Source organism: Chiloscyllium plagiosum, chromosome 20 (genome assembly GCF_004010195.1).
Source record: "Chiloscyllium plagiosum isolate BGI_BamShark_2017 chromosome 20, ASM401019v2, whole genome shotgun sequence".
NCBI lineage: Eukaryota > Metazoa > Chordata > Chondrichthyes > Orectolobiformes > Hemiscylliidae > Chiloscyllium > Chiloscyllium plagiosum.
The window spans coordinates 18,256,371-18,278,346 of NC_057729.1; the positions used below are offsets into that span (position 1 = coordinate 18,256,371).

General features: G+C 40.3%; 1 protein-coding gene across 1 annotated transcript in view; it reads left to right on the forward strand.

Annotated features, from left to right (window-relative positions):
- zfp64 (zinc finger protein 64 homolog (mouse)) overlaps nucleotides 1-21,783 on the forward strand; it is a 67,067-nt gene extending 45,284 nt beyond the window's left edge. Inside the window, exons 4-6 of the mRNA XM_043710242.1 lie at nucleotides 3,172-3,234; nucleotides 6,374-6,625; nucleotides 19,163-21,783. Coding sequence (XP_043566177.1) covers nucleotides 3,172-3,234; nucleotides 6,374-6,625; nucleotides 19,163-20,784 — 1,937 coding nt within the window. The 3' untranslated portion in view covers nucleotides 20,785-21,783. The remainder of the gene's footprint in view (nucleotides 1-3,171; nucleotides 3,235-6,373; nucleotides 6,626-19,162) is intronic.
- Nucleotides 21,784-21,976: the final 193 nt, after the last annotated feature.

Sequence of the window (21,976 nt, forward strand, 5' to 3'; positions counted from 1 at the left end):
AAAGCAAATCCTAGCAAGACTTATACACTTAATGGTAAGGTCCTAGGGAGTGTTGCTGAGCAAAGAGACCTTGGAGTGCAGGTTCATAGCTCCTTGAAAGTGGAGTCGCGGGAAGATAGAATAGTGAAGAAGGCGTTTGGTATGCTTTCCTTTATTGGTCAGAGTATTGAGTACAGGAGTTGGGAGATCATGTTGCGGCTGTACAGGACATTTGTTAGCCACTGTTGAGATATTGTATGCAATTCTGGTCTCCTTCCTATCGGAAAGATGTTGAGAAACTTGAAAGGGTTCAGAAAAGATTTACAAGGATGTTGCCAGGGTTGGAGGATCTGAGCTACAGGGAGAGGCTGAACAGGCTGGGGCTGTTTTTCCCGGAGCGTCGGAGGCTGAGGGGTGACCTTACAGAGGGGTGACCTTATAATTTACAAAATTATGAGGGGCATGGATAGAATAAATAGACAAAGTCTTTTCCCCGGGGTCGGGGAGTCCAGAACTAGAGGGCATAGGTTTAGGGTGAGAGGGGAAAGATATAAAAGAGACCGCTGCCGGGGGATGTGGTGGAGGCTGGTACAATTGCAACAATTAAGAGGCATTTGGATGGGTATATGAATAGGAAGGGTTTGGAGGGATATGGGCCAGGTGCTGGCAGGTGGGACTGGATTGGGTTGGGATATCTGGTCAGCCTGGACGGGTTGGACCGAAGGGTCTGTTTCCATGCTGTATATCTCTATGACTCTATGGCTCTAAGTCCACACCGACCCTCTGAAGAGTAACCTACCCAGACACATTCCCCTATATTTTCCCCTGACTAACACACCTAACACTATGGGCAATTTAGCATGGCCAATTCACCTGACCTGCACATCTTTCAATTGTGGGAGGAAACCGGAGCGCCCGGAGGAAACCCAAGCAGACACGGGAAGAACGTGCAAACTCCACACAGTCACCCGAGATTGGAATCAAATTCAAGTCCCTGGTGTTGTGAGGCAGCAGTGCCAACTACTGAGCCACCATGCCGCCCTAGTACTGTTTAGATCTTTCGATTGTGGGAGGAAACCGGAGCGCCCGGAGGAAACCCAAGCAGACACGGGAAGAACGTGCAAACTCCACACAGTCACCCGAGATTGGAATCAAATCCAAGTCCCTGGTGTTGTGAGGCAGCAGTGCCAACTGCTGAGCCACCATGCTGCCATAGTACTGTTTAGTACTTGGCCTATAGCCTTTAGATGTCAAGTAAGTGTCCAGTGTGCTTTCTTAACTATCCAATAACCTGTACTGCCACCTTCAGGGATCAGAGGACAACCACTGCAAGAACCTCTGATCCTTTGAGCTTCCTAGTGTCCTATATCATTTATATTTATCACAAACAATAAGGGACTCAGCATTGATTCCTGTGGTACTTCACTGTGCATCGCCTTCCAGTCACATGAACAGCCTTTTGCCTCCATCTTCTATCACCAATCCCGAAGCCAATGTTGGACATCAAGTTACCTGGTTCGCATGTGCTTTTAACTTCTTTATCAGTCATAGAGTTAAGAAATGGAAACTACAGGACATAGTTGATGGAAAGTAATTCTGTGTGAATATATTTGCTTTGTATACAATAATGAATGAATTGCAGGTGAACTATCTTTTTAAAATTAATTATTTTTCCATCTAAGATTAGTTTGCAAACATAGAGAGACTATGCAAACGAGCACTGTATAGATCTTGGCAAGCTTTGCATGTTAGTGAAAAAGTAATTCAGACTCTCAAGCATTTATTGCCCCTCTGCTTGAGAGACCTTAAGGAGAAAAGAAATAAAAGATCGAGTCAACCAGTTGGTTGCTCAGTCCCGCTCTGCCATTCAATATAATTACGGCTAATGTTTTACACTCACTTTCCGGGTTCTGCACTATCCCTTACTTCTGAATTCCCTGAACATCGAAAGAGCCATCAACCTCTGTCTTGAAGATTCCCATGACTGCAAATCCACAGCTTTCTGAGTTAAAAAAAATTCAAAGATTAATAATTCAGTGAGTGAAATAGTGAAGAAACTTCTCCTATTTCAGCTGTAAATGGCTGAGCGCTTACTCTCCTCACTCTAAATTTCACAATCAAAAGAAACATTTTCTCAGTTATTGACCTCAGTCAAACTCTTTAAGAATAATATCTTTTCATAAGACGTCCACTTATTCTTCTGAACTCCAGGAATTGTAGACCTTCAGCTCATAAGACAACAGTTTAACAAAGCTTTGTTGCATTTTTCTTCAGGACACATATATCTTTCCTTGGATAGGGAGACCAAAACCGTACACACTGCTCAGGTGTGACTACATCAATGCCCTGTATAATTATAGCAAAACGTATTTAATCTTTATATTAATCTGTTTGTAACAAAAGCTAACATACCACCCGACTTCCTACTTATTTCTCATACCTGAATGTAAGTTATTTGTGCTTAATGTGCAAGGACATCCAGGTTTCTCTGAATGCAAACATTTCCCACTCCCTTCCCATACGAAAATATTCTGTTTTGTTTTTACAAAAGTTGATAACTTCACACTTAACCACATTGAGTTTCATCTGTTACTTGCTCACTCACCCAAACTGTCTGTATCTGCAACCTCCTTGCACCCTTCTAGCTGTTTAACATATTCCATTTTCTTTTCACCAGACAGCCTCCATCACTAAACAAACGCCTGCATGGTTTTTGTGTCGCATGTCTGGTGTGACTTTCAATACTTTAAGCTTTATTAATAAAAAAAATTCTTTTTTGCACTTTTCCTTCTGAAAGCACAGTTTGTTGTTGAAATGCATTTTGTACAGGCATCAGTAGCCAACATATCATCATTCATTTTATGCAAGTGGGAGACTCTACTGCAAGAGGCATCAGTACCAGTTTGACCAGTTTGATGTCTGCCCTTAATTATTGTCCTTTCTTGGGGCAATGTAGGGCGCTGACTCTGGGCAGCAATTAAACATGAGCAACAGCTAACCTTTTTAATCTACTCTCCACTACCCCGGGACACTATGACCAATTGCTGCCCTCCTTGTGCTGCCTGGACTGAGATTGGTTGACTCACCCTTATGAATGAAATAGTATAGTTTTGTATCATGGTGGACAAGACTTAGCCACTGAATCATCAAATGTAGAAAAGATGTAAAAGTTATTTTTTTTTTGGTCACTAGGTTGTGCATTTAAAACATCCCATGGAAATAAAGATTTAGATCGACATTTAAGAACACACACAGGTAAGACCAATTTTAGGTCATAATGCTGCCCAGATCCCCTCAAATTTAGATAAGTTTTGCCTTTGTCTTTTCAGACCAAATGCAATTGATGTGTAAACAAAACCAGCAATTTTACATTCAAGCTTTAACTTGAGGCTGTCTATATTGGGAAATAACGGGACAAACATTTCATAGTGCTTTGTTGAGTCTGTTGTATGTGTAATCCCAACTCTGCATTCCCATTAATTATTATTTCTGTCAATGTGAAGGCACATGAGTTAGCATGCAGGGAACTTCCAAACAGCTGAGCAACTGTGCAACTTACCGGAAACATTATCCTCATTGCTGACCACTGTGTTACATGAGGCTGTCTGTACTATTGCAAGCCATGGATTAGATTTGCTGCCACCATCTTCTTTTAGTGTCGAGACCTAGTACTATCCAAGATGGTTTGCTGACAACTGGTCTGCTCGGTCTGGGATGTGATAGAAGAAACTACATTTTAGATTAAAGAGACTGGACTTGTCTTTAAACAAGGTGTAGTTTATTTCACGTCAGCAACAGCTTATGGTGATGGAATAGACATTGTTACAAAGTTTATGATGAGGACCTGGATATTAGGTCTAACTCTTTTGAGATCCTAACCTGCCCTCTCAAGTGATATATGACCTATCACAATCAGTGCTGCTTAAAGCTTAAACCTTTCAGACCCTTACAGCCTTTATCCAACAGTTTCTGTCAATACTTATTTACCTTTTCAAATCAAACTTATAAAGCTCTCTTTGTCAGCTACAGTGCTTGCATTTTCACACAGACGGGCAGTGTACTTGGCTCCACCTTTGCTCTACAAACCTTTGTTGATTCATTATCTAAAGTCAAGTGTTAACAATGTTGTTGGGAGGTTATTTAACTGCTGGAGCGGATCATGAACTGAATCCTGTGTTGTGCTCACTTTGTATCCATCTGTTATAATTTTGCAGAAGGAATCACTGAGCTGCAATTATAGTATGCATGGTGATTACCCTGTCCCTAAATCAGGAGAACTTAGACCAATTGTAGGACTCTTACTACCATATCAGAGAGAACCAGCTAACTAAACTAAAAAATTGGAACTGGGGATCCTCAGTAAATGACTCAGAAACCTGTCACCAAAGAAGATTGGCAAAGGCAAAGTGGTAAACATTGTCTAAATGGACTTCAGCAAGGTGTGGAACAAGGTTCCTCAGAGTAAACCATTAGCAATGTGAGATCACATGGAATCCAGGGAGAGCTAGCCATTTGAATACAAAATTGCCTTGAAGGTAGGAGACAGAGGGTGAAGGTAGAGGGTTGTATTTTGGACTGGTGGCCTGTGACCAATGGTGTGCTGCAAGGGTCAGTGCTGGATCCACTGCTTTTTGTCATGTATATAAATGATTTGGATATAAATATAGGGGGAATGGTTAGTAAGTTTGCAGGTGACACCAAAATTGGAGGTGCAGTGGACAGTGAAGACGATTATCTCAGAGTACAGCAAAACCTTAATCAGATGGACTGATGAGCTGAGGAGTGGCAGATGGAGTTTAATTTTGATAAATGTGTTATATTTTGGTAGGGCAAAATCAGGGGAGGACTTATGCACTTGGTGGTAGAATCCTGGGGAGTGTTGCTGAACAAAAAGCCCTTGGGGTACAGGTTCATAGTTCCTTGAAAGTGGACTTACAAGTGAACAGGGCAGTGAAGAAGGTTTTGATACACTTGCCTTCATTGGTCAGTGCATTGAGAACAAGAGTTGAGATGTCATGTTGCTGCTGTACGGGACATTGGTTAGGGTTAGGCCACTTTTAGAATACTAAGTTCAATTCTGGTCTCTTTGCTATAGGAAAGATGTTGATAAACTTGAAAGGGTGCAGAAAAGATTTATAAGAATGTTGGTGGGGTTGGGGAGTGCGATTTGAGCTATCGGGGGAGGCTAAAAAGGCTGGGGCTGCTTTCCCTGGAGACTCAGAGTGAGGAGTGATCTTATAGAGGTTTATAAAATCAGGAGGGGCATAGATAGGTTGAATAGCCAAGATCTTTTTCCCATGGCAGAGGAGTCCAAAGTAGAGGCATAGGTTCAGGGTGTTAGGGAAAGATATACAAGAAATTTAAGGGGCAAATTTTTCACACAGAGGGTGGTGCTTATATGGAATGAGCTGTCAGAGGAAGTGATGGAGGCTGACACAATTATAACATTTAAAAGGCATCTAAATGGGTATATGAATAGGATGGGTTTAGAGGGATATGGGCCAAATGTTAGCAAATGGAACAAGATTAATTTAGGATATTTGGTCGGCATGGACACATTGGACTGAAAGGTCAGTTTCCATGCTGAATAACTCTGTAACTTTATCCATTGCAAAATTTATGGTTTTAATTCAAAGGCTTTTTTTTCTGAGTAGGGATTTTGTAATTAACATTATTGCCATCATCCATTTATATCGTGTTTTTGTTGTCCATCTGAGAGTGGGAGTGGATTGCTACAATTGAGGTAGTAATGCAGTGTGCATTCCTGATGTTCCACATGAACTGCTGATTCAGCTGCTGACATTTCCCAGGAAGGTGTTTGTATATAACCTCTAGGGTGGTAGATCTATATCTGTGTGAATTTGCAACAATCTGGGGGGAGTGAGGAGTTTGTACTTGTTATGGTTTGTTTATACTAGTTTCAACTCTACTTGGCCATTTAACCCTTCAATGCATGGCAGAAGAGATTGGGTGATCCACTCATGTAATCATTATCCTTTGACTTTGCTTAGTTCTTCTTCTCAAAAAGTCATTGGACTGTTGCTTTGGGCTTATTTTCTTAATTTGCAGGATGACTGCCATTGAGTTCTTACTGTGCAGAAATCACAATACATAACCAAGGTGAAATGTTCTTGAGGAATATTCCATCCTTTTCAACCAGTGCCCTCACGCTCCCATTGTGTATTGATTAATCGTCTCGAATTGTGCCCTCAGCCTGAGTAGTTAATTAGATATCATAAATATTAGCACTACTGGATTATTTAAATGTTTACCTCATTGCTGTATTTCAAGTCGCGTGAATTTATTTAAGAAAATGAAAATCAATAGTGCAGTCAATCTGGAAAAGTCTGTATCTTTTTGGGATTATTTTTGTTTAAACCATGCTGTTTTGTAGGTGAAAAGCCTTTCAAATGTGACACTTGCAACAAGCGATTCAGTCGTCTGGATAAGCTGAAGATGCACAATCGTTCACACACTGGAGAGAAGCCTCATAAATGCCAGCATTGTGACTATGCAGCAGCAGACAGCAGCAGCCTGAAGAAGCACCTCAGGATCCATTCTGATGAGCGTCCATTTAAATGCCAGATATGTCCTTATGCTAGCCACAGCTCTAGCCAGCTCATTATTCATCTCCGCTCTCACACTGGTAAGACCGTTACTCTCCAGATACAAGTTAGATTGAAAATTTATGCATAAGTAGTTTGTTATGCATTGAATGGAGAAATAGTAAAACAACTTGTTGCAAAAACCTAATTTCACAGTGTTTAGTCTGCTCACATTGTAACTCTCCAGAATATTCCTCAAATACATGCAAATGGCTCTATTCATTTCTACCTCAATTTTGGAAATGGCAACCCCACCAAAATAATGTCCTAATAATCTAGCTGAGTGATTTTTATTTTGCTGGTTTAATCTGTATGCTGATTGTTACTTTAGATACAATCTAATTCTTCAAGAAATTCAGATGAGTCTGCTTAAGATGGTTCAGCCCCGTGGTGCAAAACTCATACTGGGTCTGATGCAATTTCCTGACACTCAGCGTTGGCCACATTCAGCATAATATATTAAAATAGAAATAGATAACAATGAATCATGTTGCTACTGGTTTATAGTTAGATTTTTATAAACTGTCTTTGTTGACACCTCTTAATATGAACCATAAATATAGATATTTGAAGAAATGGACTGGACTATGGCTACTTTGAGACTCTATCCTTGTCCACACCTTAACCTGTAAATGTCTAGGGATGACCATGATAAGTACCTTTCCATACTGCAACGCTGACGTTTCTCCAGTGTTTTTCTTATACACTTTATAGTGAAGATTGGCTTCTACTCTGCACCACCTCCAAAATTCCACTGGAGCCAATATTAAGTGTAATGCTCAAGGATCAGTCTGGATTGCTATGAGGTTTCACCTGTAATTCCCCTAGCTTGCACACCACCAATTAGGCCATATTTTTGATTCACTTTTTTTGATTGTTTCTCTGCATTAGTTGACCATGCTCATCATTAAGTTTATCTAGCCTTATTAAATATTATATCCCCATTTGCAGTATGTTAGGTTGCATGTTCTTTCCTTAATGTGTGGTACTTTGCGTTTGTGTGCATTATATTTTATGCACTATTGATATCTTTGCTTCGTTCTTGTAGTTGCTGTTGTCTATAAACCCAATACTGCTGACAGTACTTTTGTTTGAATTTATTCACGGGATGAGGATATCGCTGGCAAGGCCAGCATTTATTGCCCAGAGGACAGTTGAGAGTCAACCACATTGCTGTGGCATCACATGTAGGCCAGACCAGGTAGGAATGGAAGTTTCTTTCCATCAGGCACGTTAGTGAAACAGATGGGTTTTTCCAACAATTGACATTGGTTTCATGCATCATAAGACTTTTAATTCAAAATTTTTAATTGATTCTAAATTCAACCATCTCTCATGGTGGGATTTGAATTGGGGTCCCCAGATCATTGCTGAGGTCTCTGGATTAATAGTCTACTGATAATACCACTCGACCACTGCCTCCCAAACAAACATAAAAAGTGAATAGGATAATGGGCCATGTAGCCTAAATAGTGGAGTACAAGTCAGGGGAATTGAAGATGAATCATCATAGCAATCCAGGTATTGAGTCTCAGGACATTTTAGTTCCTCCAACTCTGAATTACTGCTTTAAAATAAAATATAATTTCCACTGTTTAAACTAGTGGTTACTCTCAATACTTTTTGTGGTTCTCAGTTTAAACAATCAACACTTCCATCAGTGACAGGTAAAATCCTCATGATTCGGTGCAAGTTTTTGTTGTTCAGATTCTGATATAATGTTGATGCAGACCACCATGGAGTTCACTGTAGCTGACCCCAATGGAAAACCATTATTCTGGAATCAATAAAAATCATTCATTTGGTATATTTTCAACAGCTGGATGATATTAGTTACTCTCCACTTCATTGCTAATCTTTCTCCTTTTCAATCATTTCTCTAGATTTATCGATTGCTACATTGGCTCCAAGTCTTGCAATGCCATATTTAAAATACTCATCCTCGTGTTCAAATCCCTGCATAGCCTTACTTCTTTCTACCTCTGTGACCTCCTCAAAGCCTAAAAACAAATCTATGTTCTCTTCCAATTCTGGTATCCTGTGCATCCGTGATTTCATTGTCCACCTTTAATGGCTTGGCCTCTACTGCCTAGATTCCACATTCTGGAATTCCCATCTAAGTCCCTACACCTCACTCCTTCACCTTTCAGACCCTGCTTAAAATTTGTGTCTTGGACTAAGTTTTTCATCAGTACCCAATCTCGGGTGGTTCCTTGCTTTAATTGGTAGCATACTGACTGTTAATCACAAGATTCTGGGTCATGTACTACTTTAGGATTTGTACACAAGTTCAAGGTTGTCACACCAGTGTCATACTGAGGGGGCATTGCACTTTCAGATGACAACTTAAAATAAGATGTCACCTGCTGGCTTAGATGAATGGAGTAGATCCAATGGCACTGTTTTGAAAATGAGCATGAGGTTAGCCCCAGTGTCCTGGCTAATATTTATCCATCAGTCAACATCTCAACAAACATTATCTGGTCATTATGGCTTTGCTATTTGTGAGAGTTTGCTGAACAAAATGAGTTACCATAATTGCATCATTTCAACAGTGACTATGTTTCAAAAAAATACTTCATTGGCTGTAAAGTGCTTTGAGATATCTGGCAGTTGTCAACATTGCTACATAACAGCAAGTCTTTCTTTCTTCGGTAGTAACAGAACAGAGTGACATAGTGGCTCAGGAGTTAGCACTGCTGCCTCACAGCGCCAGGGTTTGATTCCACCCTCGGGTGACTGTCTGTCTGTGTAGAGCTTGCGCATCCTCCCAGTGTCTGCGTGGGTTTCCTCCGGGTGCTCCGGTTTCCTCCCACAGTCCAAGATGTGCAGGCTGGATGGATTGGCCAGGCTAAATGGCCTATGGGAATCCAGGGATGTACAGGGTTGGTAGATTAGCCATAGAGAATGCTAGGTTACAGGAATGGGATGGGTCTGGAGGATATGCTCTTCAGAGAGTTGGTGTCGATTCAAAGGCCCAAATGGTCTCCCTCTGCACTCTGAATGCTGCATGATTCTACCATCTATCTTAATATCCAGTTGTGGCTTAATATTAAATTTTGTTTGATATTGTGCGTAATATCTTGGAATGTTTTATTATGTTAAAAACACTGTATAAATGCAGTTAATCGTTGTTAACTTTTATTAATATTATTATTCATTTATGCTATTTCTGACTCAAAATCTAAAAACTGGTAAACTAATGCAATGTTAGGAATGTTCTATTGTGTAAGACACAATACATTAGGACAACTTTTGCTGTTGACATAGTTCCAGGGATGAGGAATGTCAGTTATGAAGATAGATCCAAGGAGTTAAGTCTGTTTTCCTGAGGGAAAAGAATGCTGAAAGGAGATTTGATAGAGGCATTTAAAATCATGAGGAGACTGGCAGATGGATAGTGAGAAAATATTCACATTCATAAAAGTATTCAAAGGGACAGGCCACAGATTTTAATTATGTAATTAAAAAAAGCAGAAGGGATACAAGGAAACCTTTATTTTCACACAGCAAGTAGTTGTGATCTGAAATGCATTGCCAAATAGTGTGGTGGAGGTAAGTTCAATCGAGGCCTTCAAAGGGGAATTAGTTAGCTGAAAAGGAAGTATGTGCAGCATTGTGCAGAGGAGAGGCAAGTGCTGATTGGTTAGCAAGTAAACTTCTGGCAGGTAACTTGCCAGGTATAAAATTTAAAATAAGTTTCACAGTTAATTGTCAGTCACCATCTAACTGTACATTCTCCACAGCAAGACCTCTATCAATCAGAGTCAAATTGTCAACCAATCAGAACTTTTCTTCATACAGTATAAATGTTGTTTTCTCTTTACCTTGGCATTTCTTGCGAATTGTACTGATGAGTGCACGATGAAAAGCTTTGGCAAAATGAGTCTTTGTTTTCAGAAAGAGTCAAGTTCTGTATCATCAAATGACTATATGTCTGTGCATAAATTATTCAGCAACTTCTGGTGAGGGACATGTGCAGTTAAATGTTAATATGCAAATATTGTTGTCGATGTTGCATCCCTTTTGTCATTAAATTTGCTAAACTGCGATGTCACTGACTGCCTCATCATTGAAATGCATTGAATGCAATGAAGATGCTACTTTTGGCATGGTGTCTTTGAAAGCTAAGACCTTTCATTACACACTAAGTCCCCTTTGTGCAGCTTGATAACTATTCATTACTGCCAATCAACCTGTCTGAAAATAAACTGTTACAAGAGTGGAGTCTTACTCCAGGATTAATTATTGAATACTTTAAATGTATTGAATTTACCATTTAACTATGTTTTCAGTTTTTCTTTGTCACATCAGTTCTGTCTCTTAATTTTTCTTTCTGTTTTTCTTTTCTGCACTTGATCTGACATTGAATTCACCTACTCCAATTACACCTGTTTCTCAGTTCTTACCCTGTTAATTTCACAATCCTTTGATCTGATCAGTAAAGAAGATATACCATTGGTTGCCTGTTTACTTGGTCTCTGACATCCTTTATTCCTCATTGCCCTGTATCAGCATGTTGAGTGACTTAGTGCAAAAAAAAATGTATTGAGCTGGAGTGCAAGGGAAGGTCTGACATGGCAGATGCTGTGAGATAATTCTCTGCTATGAAATCTTTCTCCTCATTCTCTTGCTGAAATTGAGTTATGCTTTATGAACATTCTCTGAGACTACATTTAAATTTATGTTAACGGCATAAGGTCACTCAGAGTTTGTTGGTTTGATGAGGGAAGTTTATAGATTAGGAAGTGCTTGTAAATTCTGGCTTCAGTGTTCAAAAAATGGATTACCACTTTTTATATAATTTTTTACACTTGATCTTTCTTTATGCTTCTATCTGCATCACAACCTTGAGTTTGGAATAGTGGAAAATTCCATAAAAAAGCAAATTGCAAATTCTGTGACATATAAATGTTGGAAAACCAGTCTAATATGACATCTATTCACTTAGCAAACCTGCCCTCAGGACTTGTTTCACACTGTATGACTCTGTGACTTAGGTTGGGAAAGATAAATGACATCCAATACTTGCTCCCCTGGTCTGCATCATGTAAACTATTTGCAGTCAGAGTAGTGAAAGGGGTAGAATTCAGGACTCCAGGGTGGAAAGCTGGCCAAGAATTTCAGTTCCTGAATTCTAATGAACGACAACAGCAGGAAGTGCCCAATGTCTTTTGATGAGTGTGCAATAGGACTTGGCTTCCTTCACAGCAATATGATCTACCACCATAATTGTCAAAGATGGTGTGAATAAATAGCTGCTTAGTTATTGGGATTGAAGAGTATCTAGCATGTTTGCTGTGTTATAGCAAGGTGTTAGTCTCTCCACGAGACAGAAAGAAGGAAAAAGTATAAGAACCTCCTGAGGATTAAGTTTTTCCCTTTACATTAGTAATTACACCTTCAGCATGTGTAAGATTGAAATGTTGGGTTTTGCCTTAACTGAGTGGATCTTAACTTCTGCTTTTGACTTGAGCTGATTAATGAACTCAATAACGCACTTAAGACAAAAAACAATTTGTGTTAGTTAAACAATTAATGAGAAACTTGTAAATCTACCCAAGGATTTGCTTCCTATATCATTTCAATTTCTCACGTTAAAATTGGTAGCTTCATTTGAGTGTTGCTAGGATGTTTGTATTGAGCCTGGAGGACAGTTTTGCCTGAAGGAGGAGTTTCTTTTTGTGATCTTGCAACAAGAGCATAATGTAAGTCTGTCAATGCTCAAAACGTAAGAGAAACTGAAGAGTAAATAACCGAGTGAGATGATGATCTGACATACTCATTGACTTGGACTTGTAAGCATCCCTGTGCCTCTGCAGCACAAGTATTTCCAATGTTTCTCTTACCTGGGCCTGACTAAAAAGCAATATGTAAAGAAACTGTTCTGTCAGATATGTATCAGCACCTTGACATTACACCACAGCCTAGGAATAACCAGAGGATAATGTCATTTAAATGTCATCTGAAAGGCTGCACTTGTGCCTACAACTTCTGGTCATTTGTGGGTAAATGAGGCCACTTTAAGTTTCCCAGTGCACCACAGAAGGAACAGAATTCCTTTACTGTCTCAAAAGAAATTCAATAGTAAGGTGTCACACAAAAGACCAAATTTAGTCATGCAAGGTGTTGTTTGTGGAGATATGGAACCTGCTTTTCTTCTCAACAGGAGGAGTTGTTTTCCTCTGAATGTAAATATGGTTCCTGGGAGATGACTGCTTTCTGATCAGTGTGGCTGATGGTACTTTTGCTGAACCTTCACACTTCAAAAGAAAGGGTGTGAAGTAAAGCACATTTAGATGGGCGAAAGTAATAGCAGAACTTTACCTAAAATATTCCCAGTGTTTGGACCATTCTGATGGTGCCTTGAGGGAACAGCTGGAGAGACCTAGTTGAAAATATTGGACCTCATCATTGAAGAACAGACACATAACTGATGGAGACAAGCTACGGCAAAGTACTCCATTGCTTGAACCGACATGACTCTCTTCATGCCAGGCAGTGAACCTAGCAACTAATCGCTCATTTTTGTTTTTTTCAGACTCTAGATGTCCCCGTGCTTTGTTTTATGTTTAAGACTTAGAATTTTTAATGATTATTGTGCACTGAATATTTTTTCTGCAAAATTTAATGTTTAATATCTGTGAGCCTATTTACAAAAGTCAATTTGTGAATTGCATTTTTAATGCAATTTTTAATTTTTTTTTTCTTCATTCATGAAATGAGGACATGGCTGGCTAAGCCAGCAATGTTTGCTCATCACTAATTGGTCAGAGGACAGTTAAGAGCCAACCACATTGCTGTAGCCCTGGGGTCACATGTAGGACAGACAAGGTGAGGATGGTAGTTTCCTTCACTGAAAGGTATTATGAACCAGATGGGATTTTCCAACAATCAATTCATGGTCATCAATAGACTCTTAATTCCAGATTTTAAAAATTGAATTCAAGTTCCACTATCTGCCTTGGTAGGATTTGAACCCAGGTCTCCAGAACACTATCTGGGTCTCTGGATTAACAGTCCAGTGATAATACCACTAGGCCATCACTTCCTCATCAAGGAATGTGGATGTCACTGATCAGACAAGCATGTATTGCCTGTCCTTTATTGCCCTGAGAAAGTGATGGTGAACTGCCATCTTGAACTGCTAAAGTCCATTTTGTGCAAATACACCCATAATGTCATTAGAGAGGACATTTTGGGATTTTGGCCTTATGTCGCTGAAGGAACAACGATATCTTTCCAAGTCAGGATGGTTTGTGGCTTGGAGCAGATATTGCAGGTGATGGTGTTCTCATAGATCTGCCTTTGCCCTTTTAAAATGGTATTGGTCATGGTTTGAAAAATGCTACCTAAGGAGATTTTGTGAAATTCTGATGTGCTACTATGTGCAGTGGTGGAGGGAGTAAATGTGGTGCCAATCAAGTGGGCTGCTTTGTCCTAGATGGTGCAAAGCTTCTTAAGTATCATTGGAGCTTCACTCATCTAAGAAAGTGAGGAATATTCTATCACTTTTCTGATTTGTGCCTCATAAATGGTGGACAGCCTTTATGGGGTCAGGAGTTGAGGTCCTCACTGCAGGCTTCCTAGCCTCTGACCTATTCTATTAGCCATTATATTTATATGCCTCATATAGTTCAGTTTCTGTTCAATAGTCACCTCAAGGATGTTGATAATGTGGAATTTAGCAATGGTAATGCCATTGAGAGCCAAGGGATGTGATTTTCTCCTGTTGGGGCTGTTAATTGCTGGCAATTATGTGGCCTGATTGTTACTTGCCACTTTTCAGCCCAGATATTGTTCATGGACTGCTTCAGTATCTCAGGATCTGCAAAGAGTGCTGAATATTATGTAATCATCTGTGAACATACCCACTTCTGACTTCTGGATAGAGGGAAGGTCACTGATGAAGCAGCTGAAAATGGTTGGGCATAGCACACTACCCTGAGGAATGCCTGCAAGAGATGTCCTAGAGCTGGGCTGATAGACCTTAAACAACCACAGCCATCTTCCTATAGGCCAGGTATGACTGCAACCAGAGGAGCATTTTCCCTGATTCCCATTGATTTTCGCAGAGCCATAGAGATGTCCTCCCAGAAACAGATCCTTTGGTCCAACTTGTCCATGCCGACCAGATATTCTAACCAAATCTTGTCCCGTTTAACAGCACTTGGCCCATATCCCTTTAAACCCTTCCTATTCATATACCCATCCAGATCTCTTTCATCTGCTGTAATTGTACCAGCCTCCACCACTTCCTCAATACACGCACCACCATCTGTGTGAAAATGTTGCCCCTTATTTCCCTTTGAAATCTTTATCCTCTCACCCTTAACCTTTGCCCTTTAGATCTGGACTCCTCTACCCCAGGGAAGAGTCTTTCTCTATTTATCCTATCCATGTCCATCATGATTTTATAAACCTCTATAAAGTCACCCCTCAGCCTCTGACGCTCCAGGGAAACCAGTCCCAGCTATTCAGCCGCTCCCTTCGCTCAAATCCTCCAACCCTGGCAACATCCTTGCACATCTTTTCTGAACTCTTTCAAGTTTCACAACGTTCTTCTGAAAGGAAGGAGACCAGAATTGCACACAATATTCCAAAAGTGGCCGAACCAACATCCAGTACAGCTGCAACATGACCTCCTAACTCCTTTACTCTATCCACTGACCAATAAAGGAAAGCATACCAAACACCTTCTTCACTATCCTATCTATCTGCGACTCCACTTTCAAGGAGCTATGAACCTGCACTCCAAGGTCTCTTTGTTCAGCAACACTCCCTAGGACCTTACCATTAAGTGTATATGTCCTGCTCTGATTTGCACTCCCAAAATGCAGCACCTCACATTTATCTGAATTAACCTCCATCTGCCACTCCTCAGCCCATTGGCCCATCTGATCAATATCCGATTGTACACTGAGGTAACCTTCGCTGTCCACTACACCTCCAATTTTGGTGTAATCTGCAAACTTACTAACTATACCTCTTATGTTCACTACCAAATCATTTATATAAATGGTGAAAAGCAGTAGACCCAGCACCGATCCTTGTAACACACCACTGGTCACAGATAGAGCTCCTTGATGCCACAGTTGGTCAAATGCAGCCTATGTATCTCATCTCACTGTATTTCAGTGCCTCTTGTATTTTGTGACTTACTGATTATTACTTTAATGCACTCCATGTTATGACTTACTGAAAGGAGTACCTGTGAAACATTTCTTGTCCTGAGGACCTGACAATAATGTTGGTGCATTTGGCCCTTCCTCCTCTACATGGTGTCAACCTGTCTCTATGCCAAGAGTAGCCTTATCTAGTTCCTGCTGTGACTTGCGATTGTATTGTGCTCCTGCTTCCACTGTAGGCCTGGTCAAATTTCAATCTCCTGGTCTAACTATGCATAGATTATTGCTGATCATTGATGAATGATTAAAGCATGCTTCCATGCTGGTCTTAGTTAGATTGAAGAGGAAAAGAGGTGAGCAATGCACTGGTCTTTTGCTGATCAGCATTTTACAATTCAGCTCAGCTTTACGTGGCTCATCAGCCGCCCTACTGACAGGAATTTCATTCAGAGCATATATTCTACTTCTAAATACACTGAAGGTGAGCTACTTAGAATGAGCACATCTAGCTACACTTGCAAGTCCTTGCCCACTCCTGCAACCATGCCCCTCCCCTCAACTGTAGCCCTTAATATTTACCCCTTCTCTTTGCTGATCTTGCCCAAGCAAACATCCTTTATGTCTCACCATGGACAAAGTATTTGATACTGGTGGGTATCCAGCCAAGCACAGTCCTGTGATGATTTTACATGATTTGACGTGTCCATTAGCTGGAGCAGCCAATCTGCTGTTCAGCAGAGATTCTCTGTCTTGGTAGTGATCCCATTTTGAATCTGGACCTCTTAATTTTTGTAGCTCATTTCCTCTGGGTAGTGCATTCACCCAGGAAGGTGCTGGTACCCACTAATTATAAAGTCTGCTGCTGTGGTATATGAAGAACTCGGAAATGACATTAATTGCTTTGAAATTACTCACTATCGATTCTAAAAAGCCACACAGGAAGTAAATAATTGTACTGTAAGAGATTATTGTTATGTTGTGACAAAGCAGCACATTCTGTTTTTGCAAATAATTGTCATTTCGCGGCAATAACACAAGCTGTAGGCACTTTAAGTAAAATGTCAGGGCGTATGCTCCAGTTACTAATATTGTGTAAAATGTTTTAGGCAGGGCCTCAGTTTGTTTGTATGCATAGCCACAGCAGGAGTTCCTCAGCTGCTGTGGAATGTGAAGGCTGCCACTGTATCATAACAAGGACTCAAGCTCAAGCACACTTGCAAATTTATATTCCAAATATCCAAGAAATGAGATAATTAATTTAGTTGCCATCAAAATCATAATGGAATCCATGAACTGTCTCCACATATATATATATATATATATATTAATATCATCAGCAGTTTCTATTGTGTTCTTGAAGAACTAGCAAGAATTCACCTGCCAATTAAAGATTGGCAAATCTCTATAGCTGTACTCTAAAAGGAGAAAAGAAAATATATCCTGCAAAATGGTGAGGACTTTTTTGTGTAGAACAATGACAAGCAAGAGCTGAGAAAACCCAATATTCCAGTAACCAGGTTTTCCATATTTTCATATGTTCTCACTTTTAATGGAAATGTGAATACGTAGAGTCGTACAGCATGGAAACAGACCCTTCAGTCCAAACCATCTGTGCTGCCCGTACATCCCAGTCTGACCTAGTCCCATTTGCCAGTATTTGGCCCATATTCCTCTGAATCCTTCCTATTCACATACCCATCCAGATGCCTTTAAAACGTTGTAATTGTACCAGCCTCCCCCGCCTCCTCTGGTAGCTCGTTCTGTACACACATCACCCTCTGTGTGAAAATGTTACCCCTCCGATCCTTATTAAATCTTTACTCTCCTCTCATAAATCTATGTCCTTTAGATTTGGACTCCTCCACTTTAGGAAAAAGACCTTAGTCATCCCTCAGTCTCTGAAGCTAAAGGGAAAATAGCCGCAGTCTATTCAGTCTCTCCCTAGAGCTCAAACCTCCATTTCTGGCAACATTCTTGTAAATCTTTTATGCACCCTCTCAACTTTAACAACATACTTCCTATAGAATAGTGACCAGAATTGTGCACAGTATTCAAAAGGTGGCCTCACCAATGTGCTTGATAGCTGAAAAATGTCATTCCAACTCCTATATCAAAGCATTGACCAATGAAGACAAGCATACCAAATGCTTTCGTCACCAACTTGTCCACTTGTGACTCCACTTTCAAGGAGCCATGCATCTACACCCCCAGATCTCTTTGTTCACCAACACTCCCCAGTGCCCTACCATTAACTGAATAAGTCCTGCCCTGGTTGACATTGAACATTTGCCTTTACACCAGGCCTTTACATGTCCAGCTACATACAGTCGCTGTTCTCTAAAATTTCTATTGTTTAATTCTAAAAGAATCAAATCTAGAATCTTCTCATTTGCATTAAAATTGTGTTGTTCTTGGTCAACTTTTCCTGCGCATGTCACTGTATACTCTTGCGTTTCTTATCATTGATTTCAAATTCCTATGTGGTTTCCTTATTTATGTACTGAGAGATTCTACCTTGTTCCCTTGACCAAAAATAGTACTCGAAGTACCATGTATGTCTGTTCCATTCTAACTGCCAATCCATCCATTTTTTTTTCAAGGCTTGAAATATCATGTTCATCATTTGCTGACTCTGACAGAGGCCTATACTGCTGTGGAGTATTTGGACTTTGCTCATACAAAATACAATGTAATGTCATAAGGACTGTAAGCACTTGAGATACAAGCATGAAAAAGAAAGAAGAAAAGCACCTTCCTTGGTTTTGAAAGACATTATCAGCCCAAAGTAATCAAGTGGTTGCCTTGGCTGTATCCAACCTTAATAGTGATACAATTGAGGTAGAAAGAAATAAAACTTTTCATTTCACAATGAACTCTTAGTATAAACTAAAATTTGGACAATGGCAAATAGATCAAATCAAAGCATGTTTCCCAAAAAGACTTGGACAGTCTGTGTGCAATGGAGTTATTTATTCTGCCAGTGCTGAGTAATTCACTTAAAAGTAACAAATGTAAACATCTTTAGAATGACTATTCAGTATTACAATTAATTGTTTAAAAAATCATTTGCAGGTACATCATTCTTTTAACAGAACATTCCACAGATCTTTAAAAATATATGACATCAAATCATTTAAGATATTAGGATAAATAACAGAAGTTTGATCAAAGAATTGGGTTCGAAAGAATGTCTCAAGAAAGAAAAATAGGTGAAGAATTGTAAGGAAAGAATTCCAGAGCTTAAAGGCTTGCCTGTTAAATGGTTATCAATGGTGGAGCAATCAGCAGACTAGCTGCTACAGATACCAGAACTGAAGTGCAAGTACCTTTGGAAGATTTTGGAGCTAAAGGTGGTGGGATGAGGCCAGGGAAGAATTTGAAAACAATGCTGAGAATTTCAATTGAAAATTACCAATTTTAATCTTGTATTTATAATTTTGTTCTCCTCAGGGGACGCACCTTTCCAATGTCAGTTGTGTGATGCTAAATTTAAAATCAACTCGGACCTAAAAAGACACATGCGCATCCACTCTGGTGAAAAGCCCTATCAATGTAGCTTCTGTGATTACCGCTGCGCCATGAAGGGCAACCTCCGATCTCACGTCCGTGTAAAGCACAGCATGGAGAACACTTTCAAGTGCTCACAGTGTGACTTCCAGTGTGGGAACAAGTCCACATTGCGGCAGCACACAAGGACCCATCAACCGGATAAGCCAATAAAATGCTTGCAGTGCAGCTACTCCTGTGCTAGTAAAGGATCATTGAAGGTACACGAAAGAATTCATTCTGAAGATCGACCTTTCAGGTGCAAGTTTTGCTCCTTTGATTCGAAGCAACGTAGCAATCTCCTTATGCATCTTAAAAAACATCATATAGGCAAAGATAAACTGAGTGCAGGGAAGAAAGATGTTGATGGACAAAAGCAAGGCAGTTCGCGGCTAGTAGTCAAACTAGATGCCAAAAAGCCTTTCAAATGTGATATGTGTGACGCAAGTTTTGTCAGAGAAGATTCACTTCGCAGCCATAAGAATCAACACCGTGATTTATCTCACAGCAGTGATAACAGTGCACTAGCCATTTTACAGTTGCAGATACAACATGAAAACCAAACCAGTGTTCCTTCTGTGTCTAATCATCTTCAACCAAGATCAGTCACATCCTTTAGCAAAGGAGAGGTGAAGATTATAGTTAGCCAGCAGCTGAATCCAACTAACAGCATTGTTCAAACAGCAGTAAATGAACATCACACTGTAAGAGATACTGTGGTGTCTGATCCAAGTCATCAGAACAGAGATGATGTGACCTCCAGTGACCAATTGCAACTGTTACAGCAGGTCAATTTGATTGCTCCAACTCAACAAGCATTATCACAGAATGAAGTTGAAACTAACTCCTCTTTAGAGCAGGAAGCCACTTTACTTAGTCCTATTGATTCCAATGCCACTGACAGTCTCCATCAGGCGCTAATGCAAACTACAGCAGTTGATAATCAAGCATCTTCAAACAGCCAATCATTCATCACTGCTTCTACAATCAACTGTTCAGATCTGGATGGCCTAAATGCACTCATTCAAGAGGAGAGCAGGGATGTCACTGTAGTTAGTGACCCAAGCCAGACTGTTGCAACCACCTCCTCATCCTCAGCATCACCCATCTTCTCTTCACCATCTCCTCAGTTGCCGGGACCTAAACATACCTATCCTATTGTTCCAGCAGCAGCTCCATCCAGTGTTACATGCTCAGTATTACAAATTCCATCTCATAATTCATCAGCTACAGGATTCCCTCCACAGCCTGAGGAAACAAACAGTCTTTTGGTATCTGGCATTGGCATCAGCACTTCAGGAGTGATTATACAGAGTCTTCCCATGGTTGTTACAACAGCACAGCAACAACAAACTGATGATCCACTCTCTGAGCGGGCTTTCTACTCTGAGTCCAGTGCTTCATCAACCTTAGTGCTACAGGAAGCCTCGCAGCTTTCTGGTCGACAAACAATACACCTTACCTCTAGTGGAGACAGCACACAGCCTTCCTGTTCAGTCACAGAAACCCAAGGGTGGACAATGTAGAATTATGTTATCAATCTGGATTCTGAATGCCGTTGGCGAAAATGTCTGTTGAGTTCTGTGGACAGCTGTTGGGTGTCTTACACCGTAGATCATAAGATGTAATCATGAAAGAATGAATTATTTCACATGTCATTATCTGAAACCTTCAGCTAGCTTTCATAGCTTTGGTCATAAGTAAGATGCAGACTGGAATCTAATCTAATATTTGAAAACGTTAACCACCTTATTCTTAGGTGCTTCTCCATCCTAAGTATCTTAGGGGAAGGGTTGATTGAAAACTAGGAGAATAAGCAAAATTATTAGTGAATCACAACCTGACACCTGAAGAGTCTCATTGTTTGAGTCAACAATTAATTATTCATCCTGGTTGGAGGATGGAGGAAATGGGCTGAGGGGGCCCAGGGTTGTTCCAGTTTTGTAAGGAGTGATTGGGCATTTACTGAATCTGCACTATGGTGTTTGGAAGTGTTCCCATCCAGATTTCTATCTTCTGCAGGTAAGCATATGAGTGGCTATCACATGTGTCATGACTTCAGTCATACAAGGAACACAAAAAAAGTTAATAAGCATGTTTATACGTAGATTCAGCAAATACTTAAGAACGCAAATGAAGTTGACATTATTGCCAGGGGATTGGAGTTAAAGAATAAGAAAGTCCTTCTACAGTTGTACAATACTCCCATTGCATCTTGGGTGGCTATCCTTCATATATAAGGAAGGATATATTGCCTTGAAAGTGGCACAGTGAAGGTTCGTTAGATTGGTTCCTGGGATTAGAAGGTATGAGACTGAGTAATTTGAAGTTTAAAAGAATGATAGATGATCTCAGCAATTTAAAAGATTGATACATGATCTCTTTCAAACTTACAAAATTCTGAAAAATTATTTCTCCCGTCTGGAGAATCTCGAACAGACTCAGGATAAAGGGTCAACCAAAGTTTGTGAGAAGATTTGTAGCTCGGGTGCTCGTTGCTGTGGTTCTGTTCGCTGAGCTGGAAGTTTTTGTTGCAAACGTTTCGTCCCCTGTCTAGGTGACATCCTCAGTGCTTGGGAGCCTCCTGTGAAGCGCTTCTGTGGTGTTTCCTCCGGCATTCATAGTGGCCTGTCCCTGCCGCTTCCGATTGTCAGTTTCACCTGTCCGCTGTAGTGGCCGGTATATTAGCCGGACTACTGCGACCACTAGGACTTATAA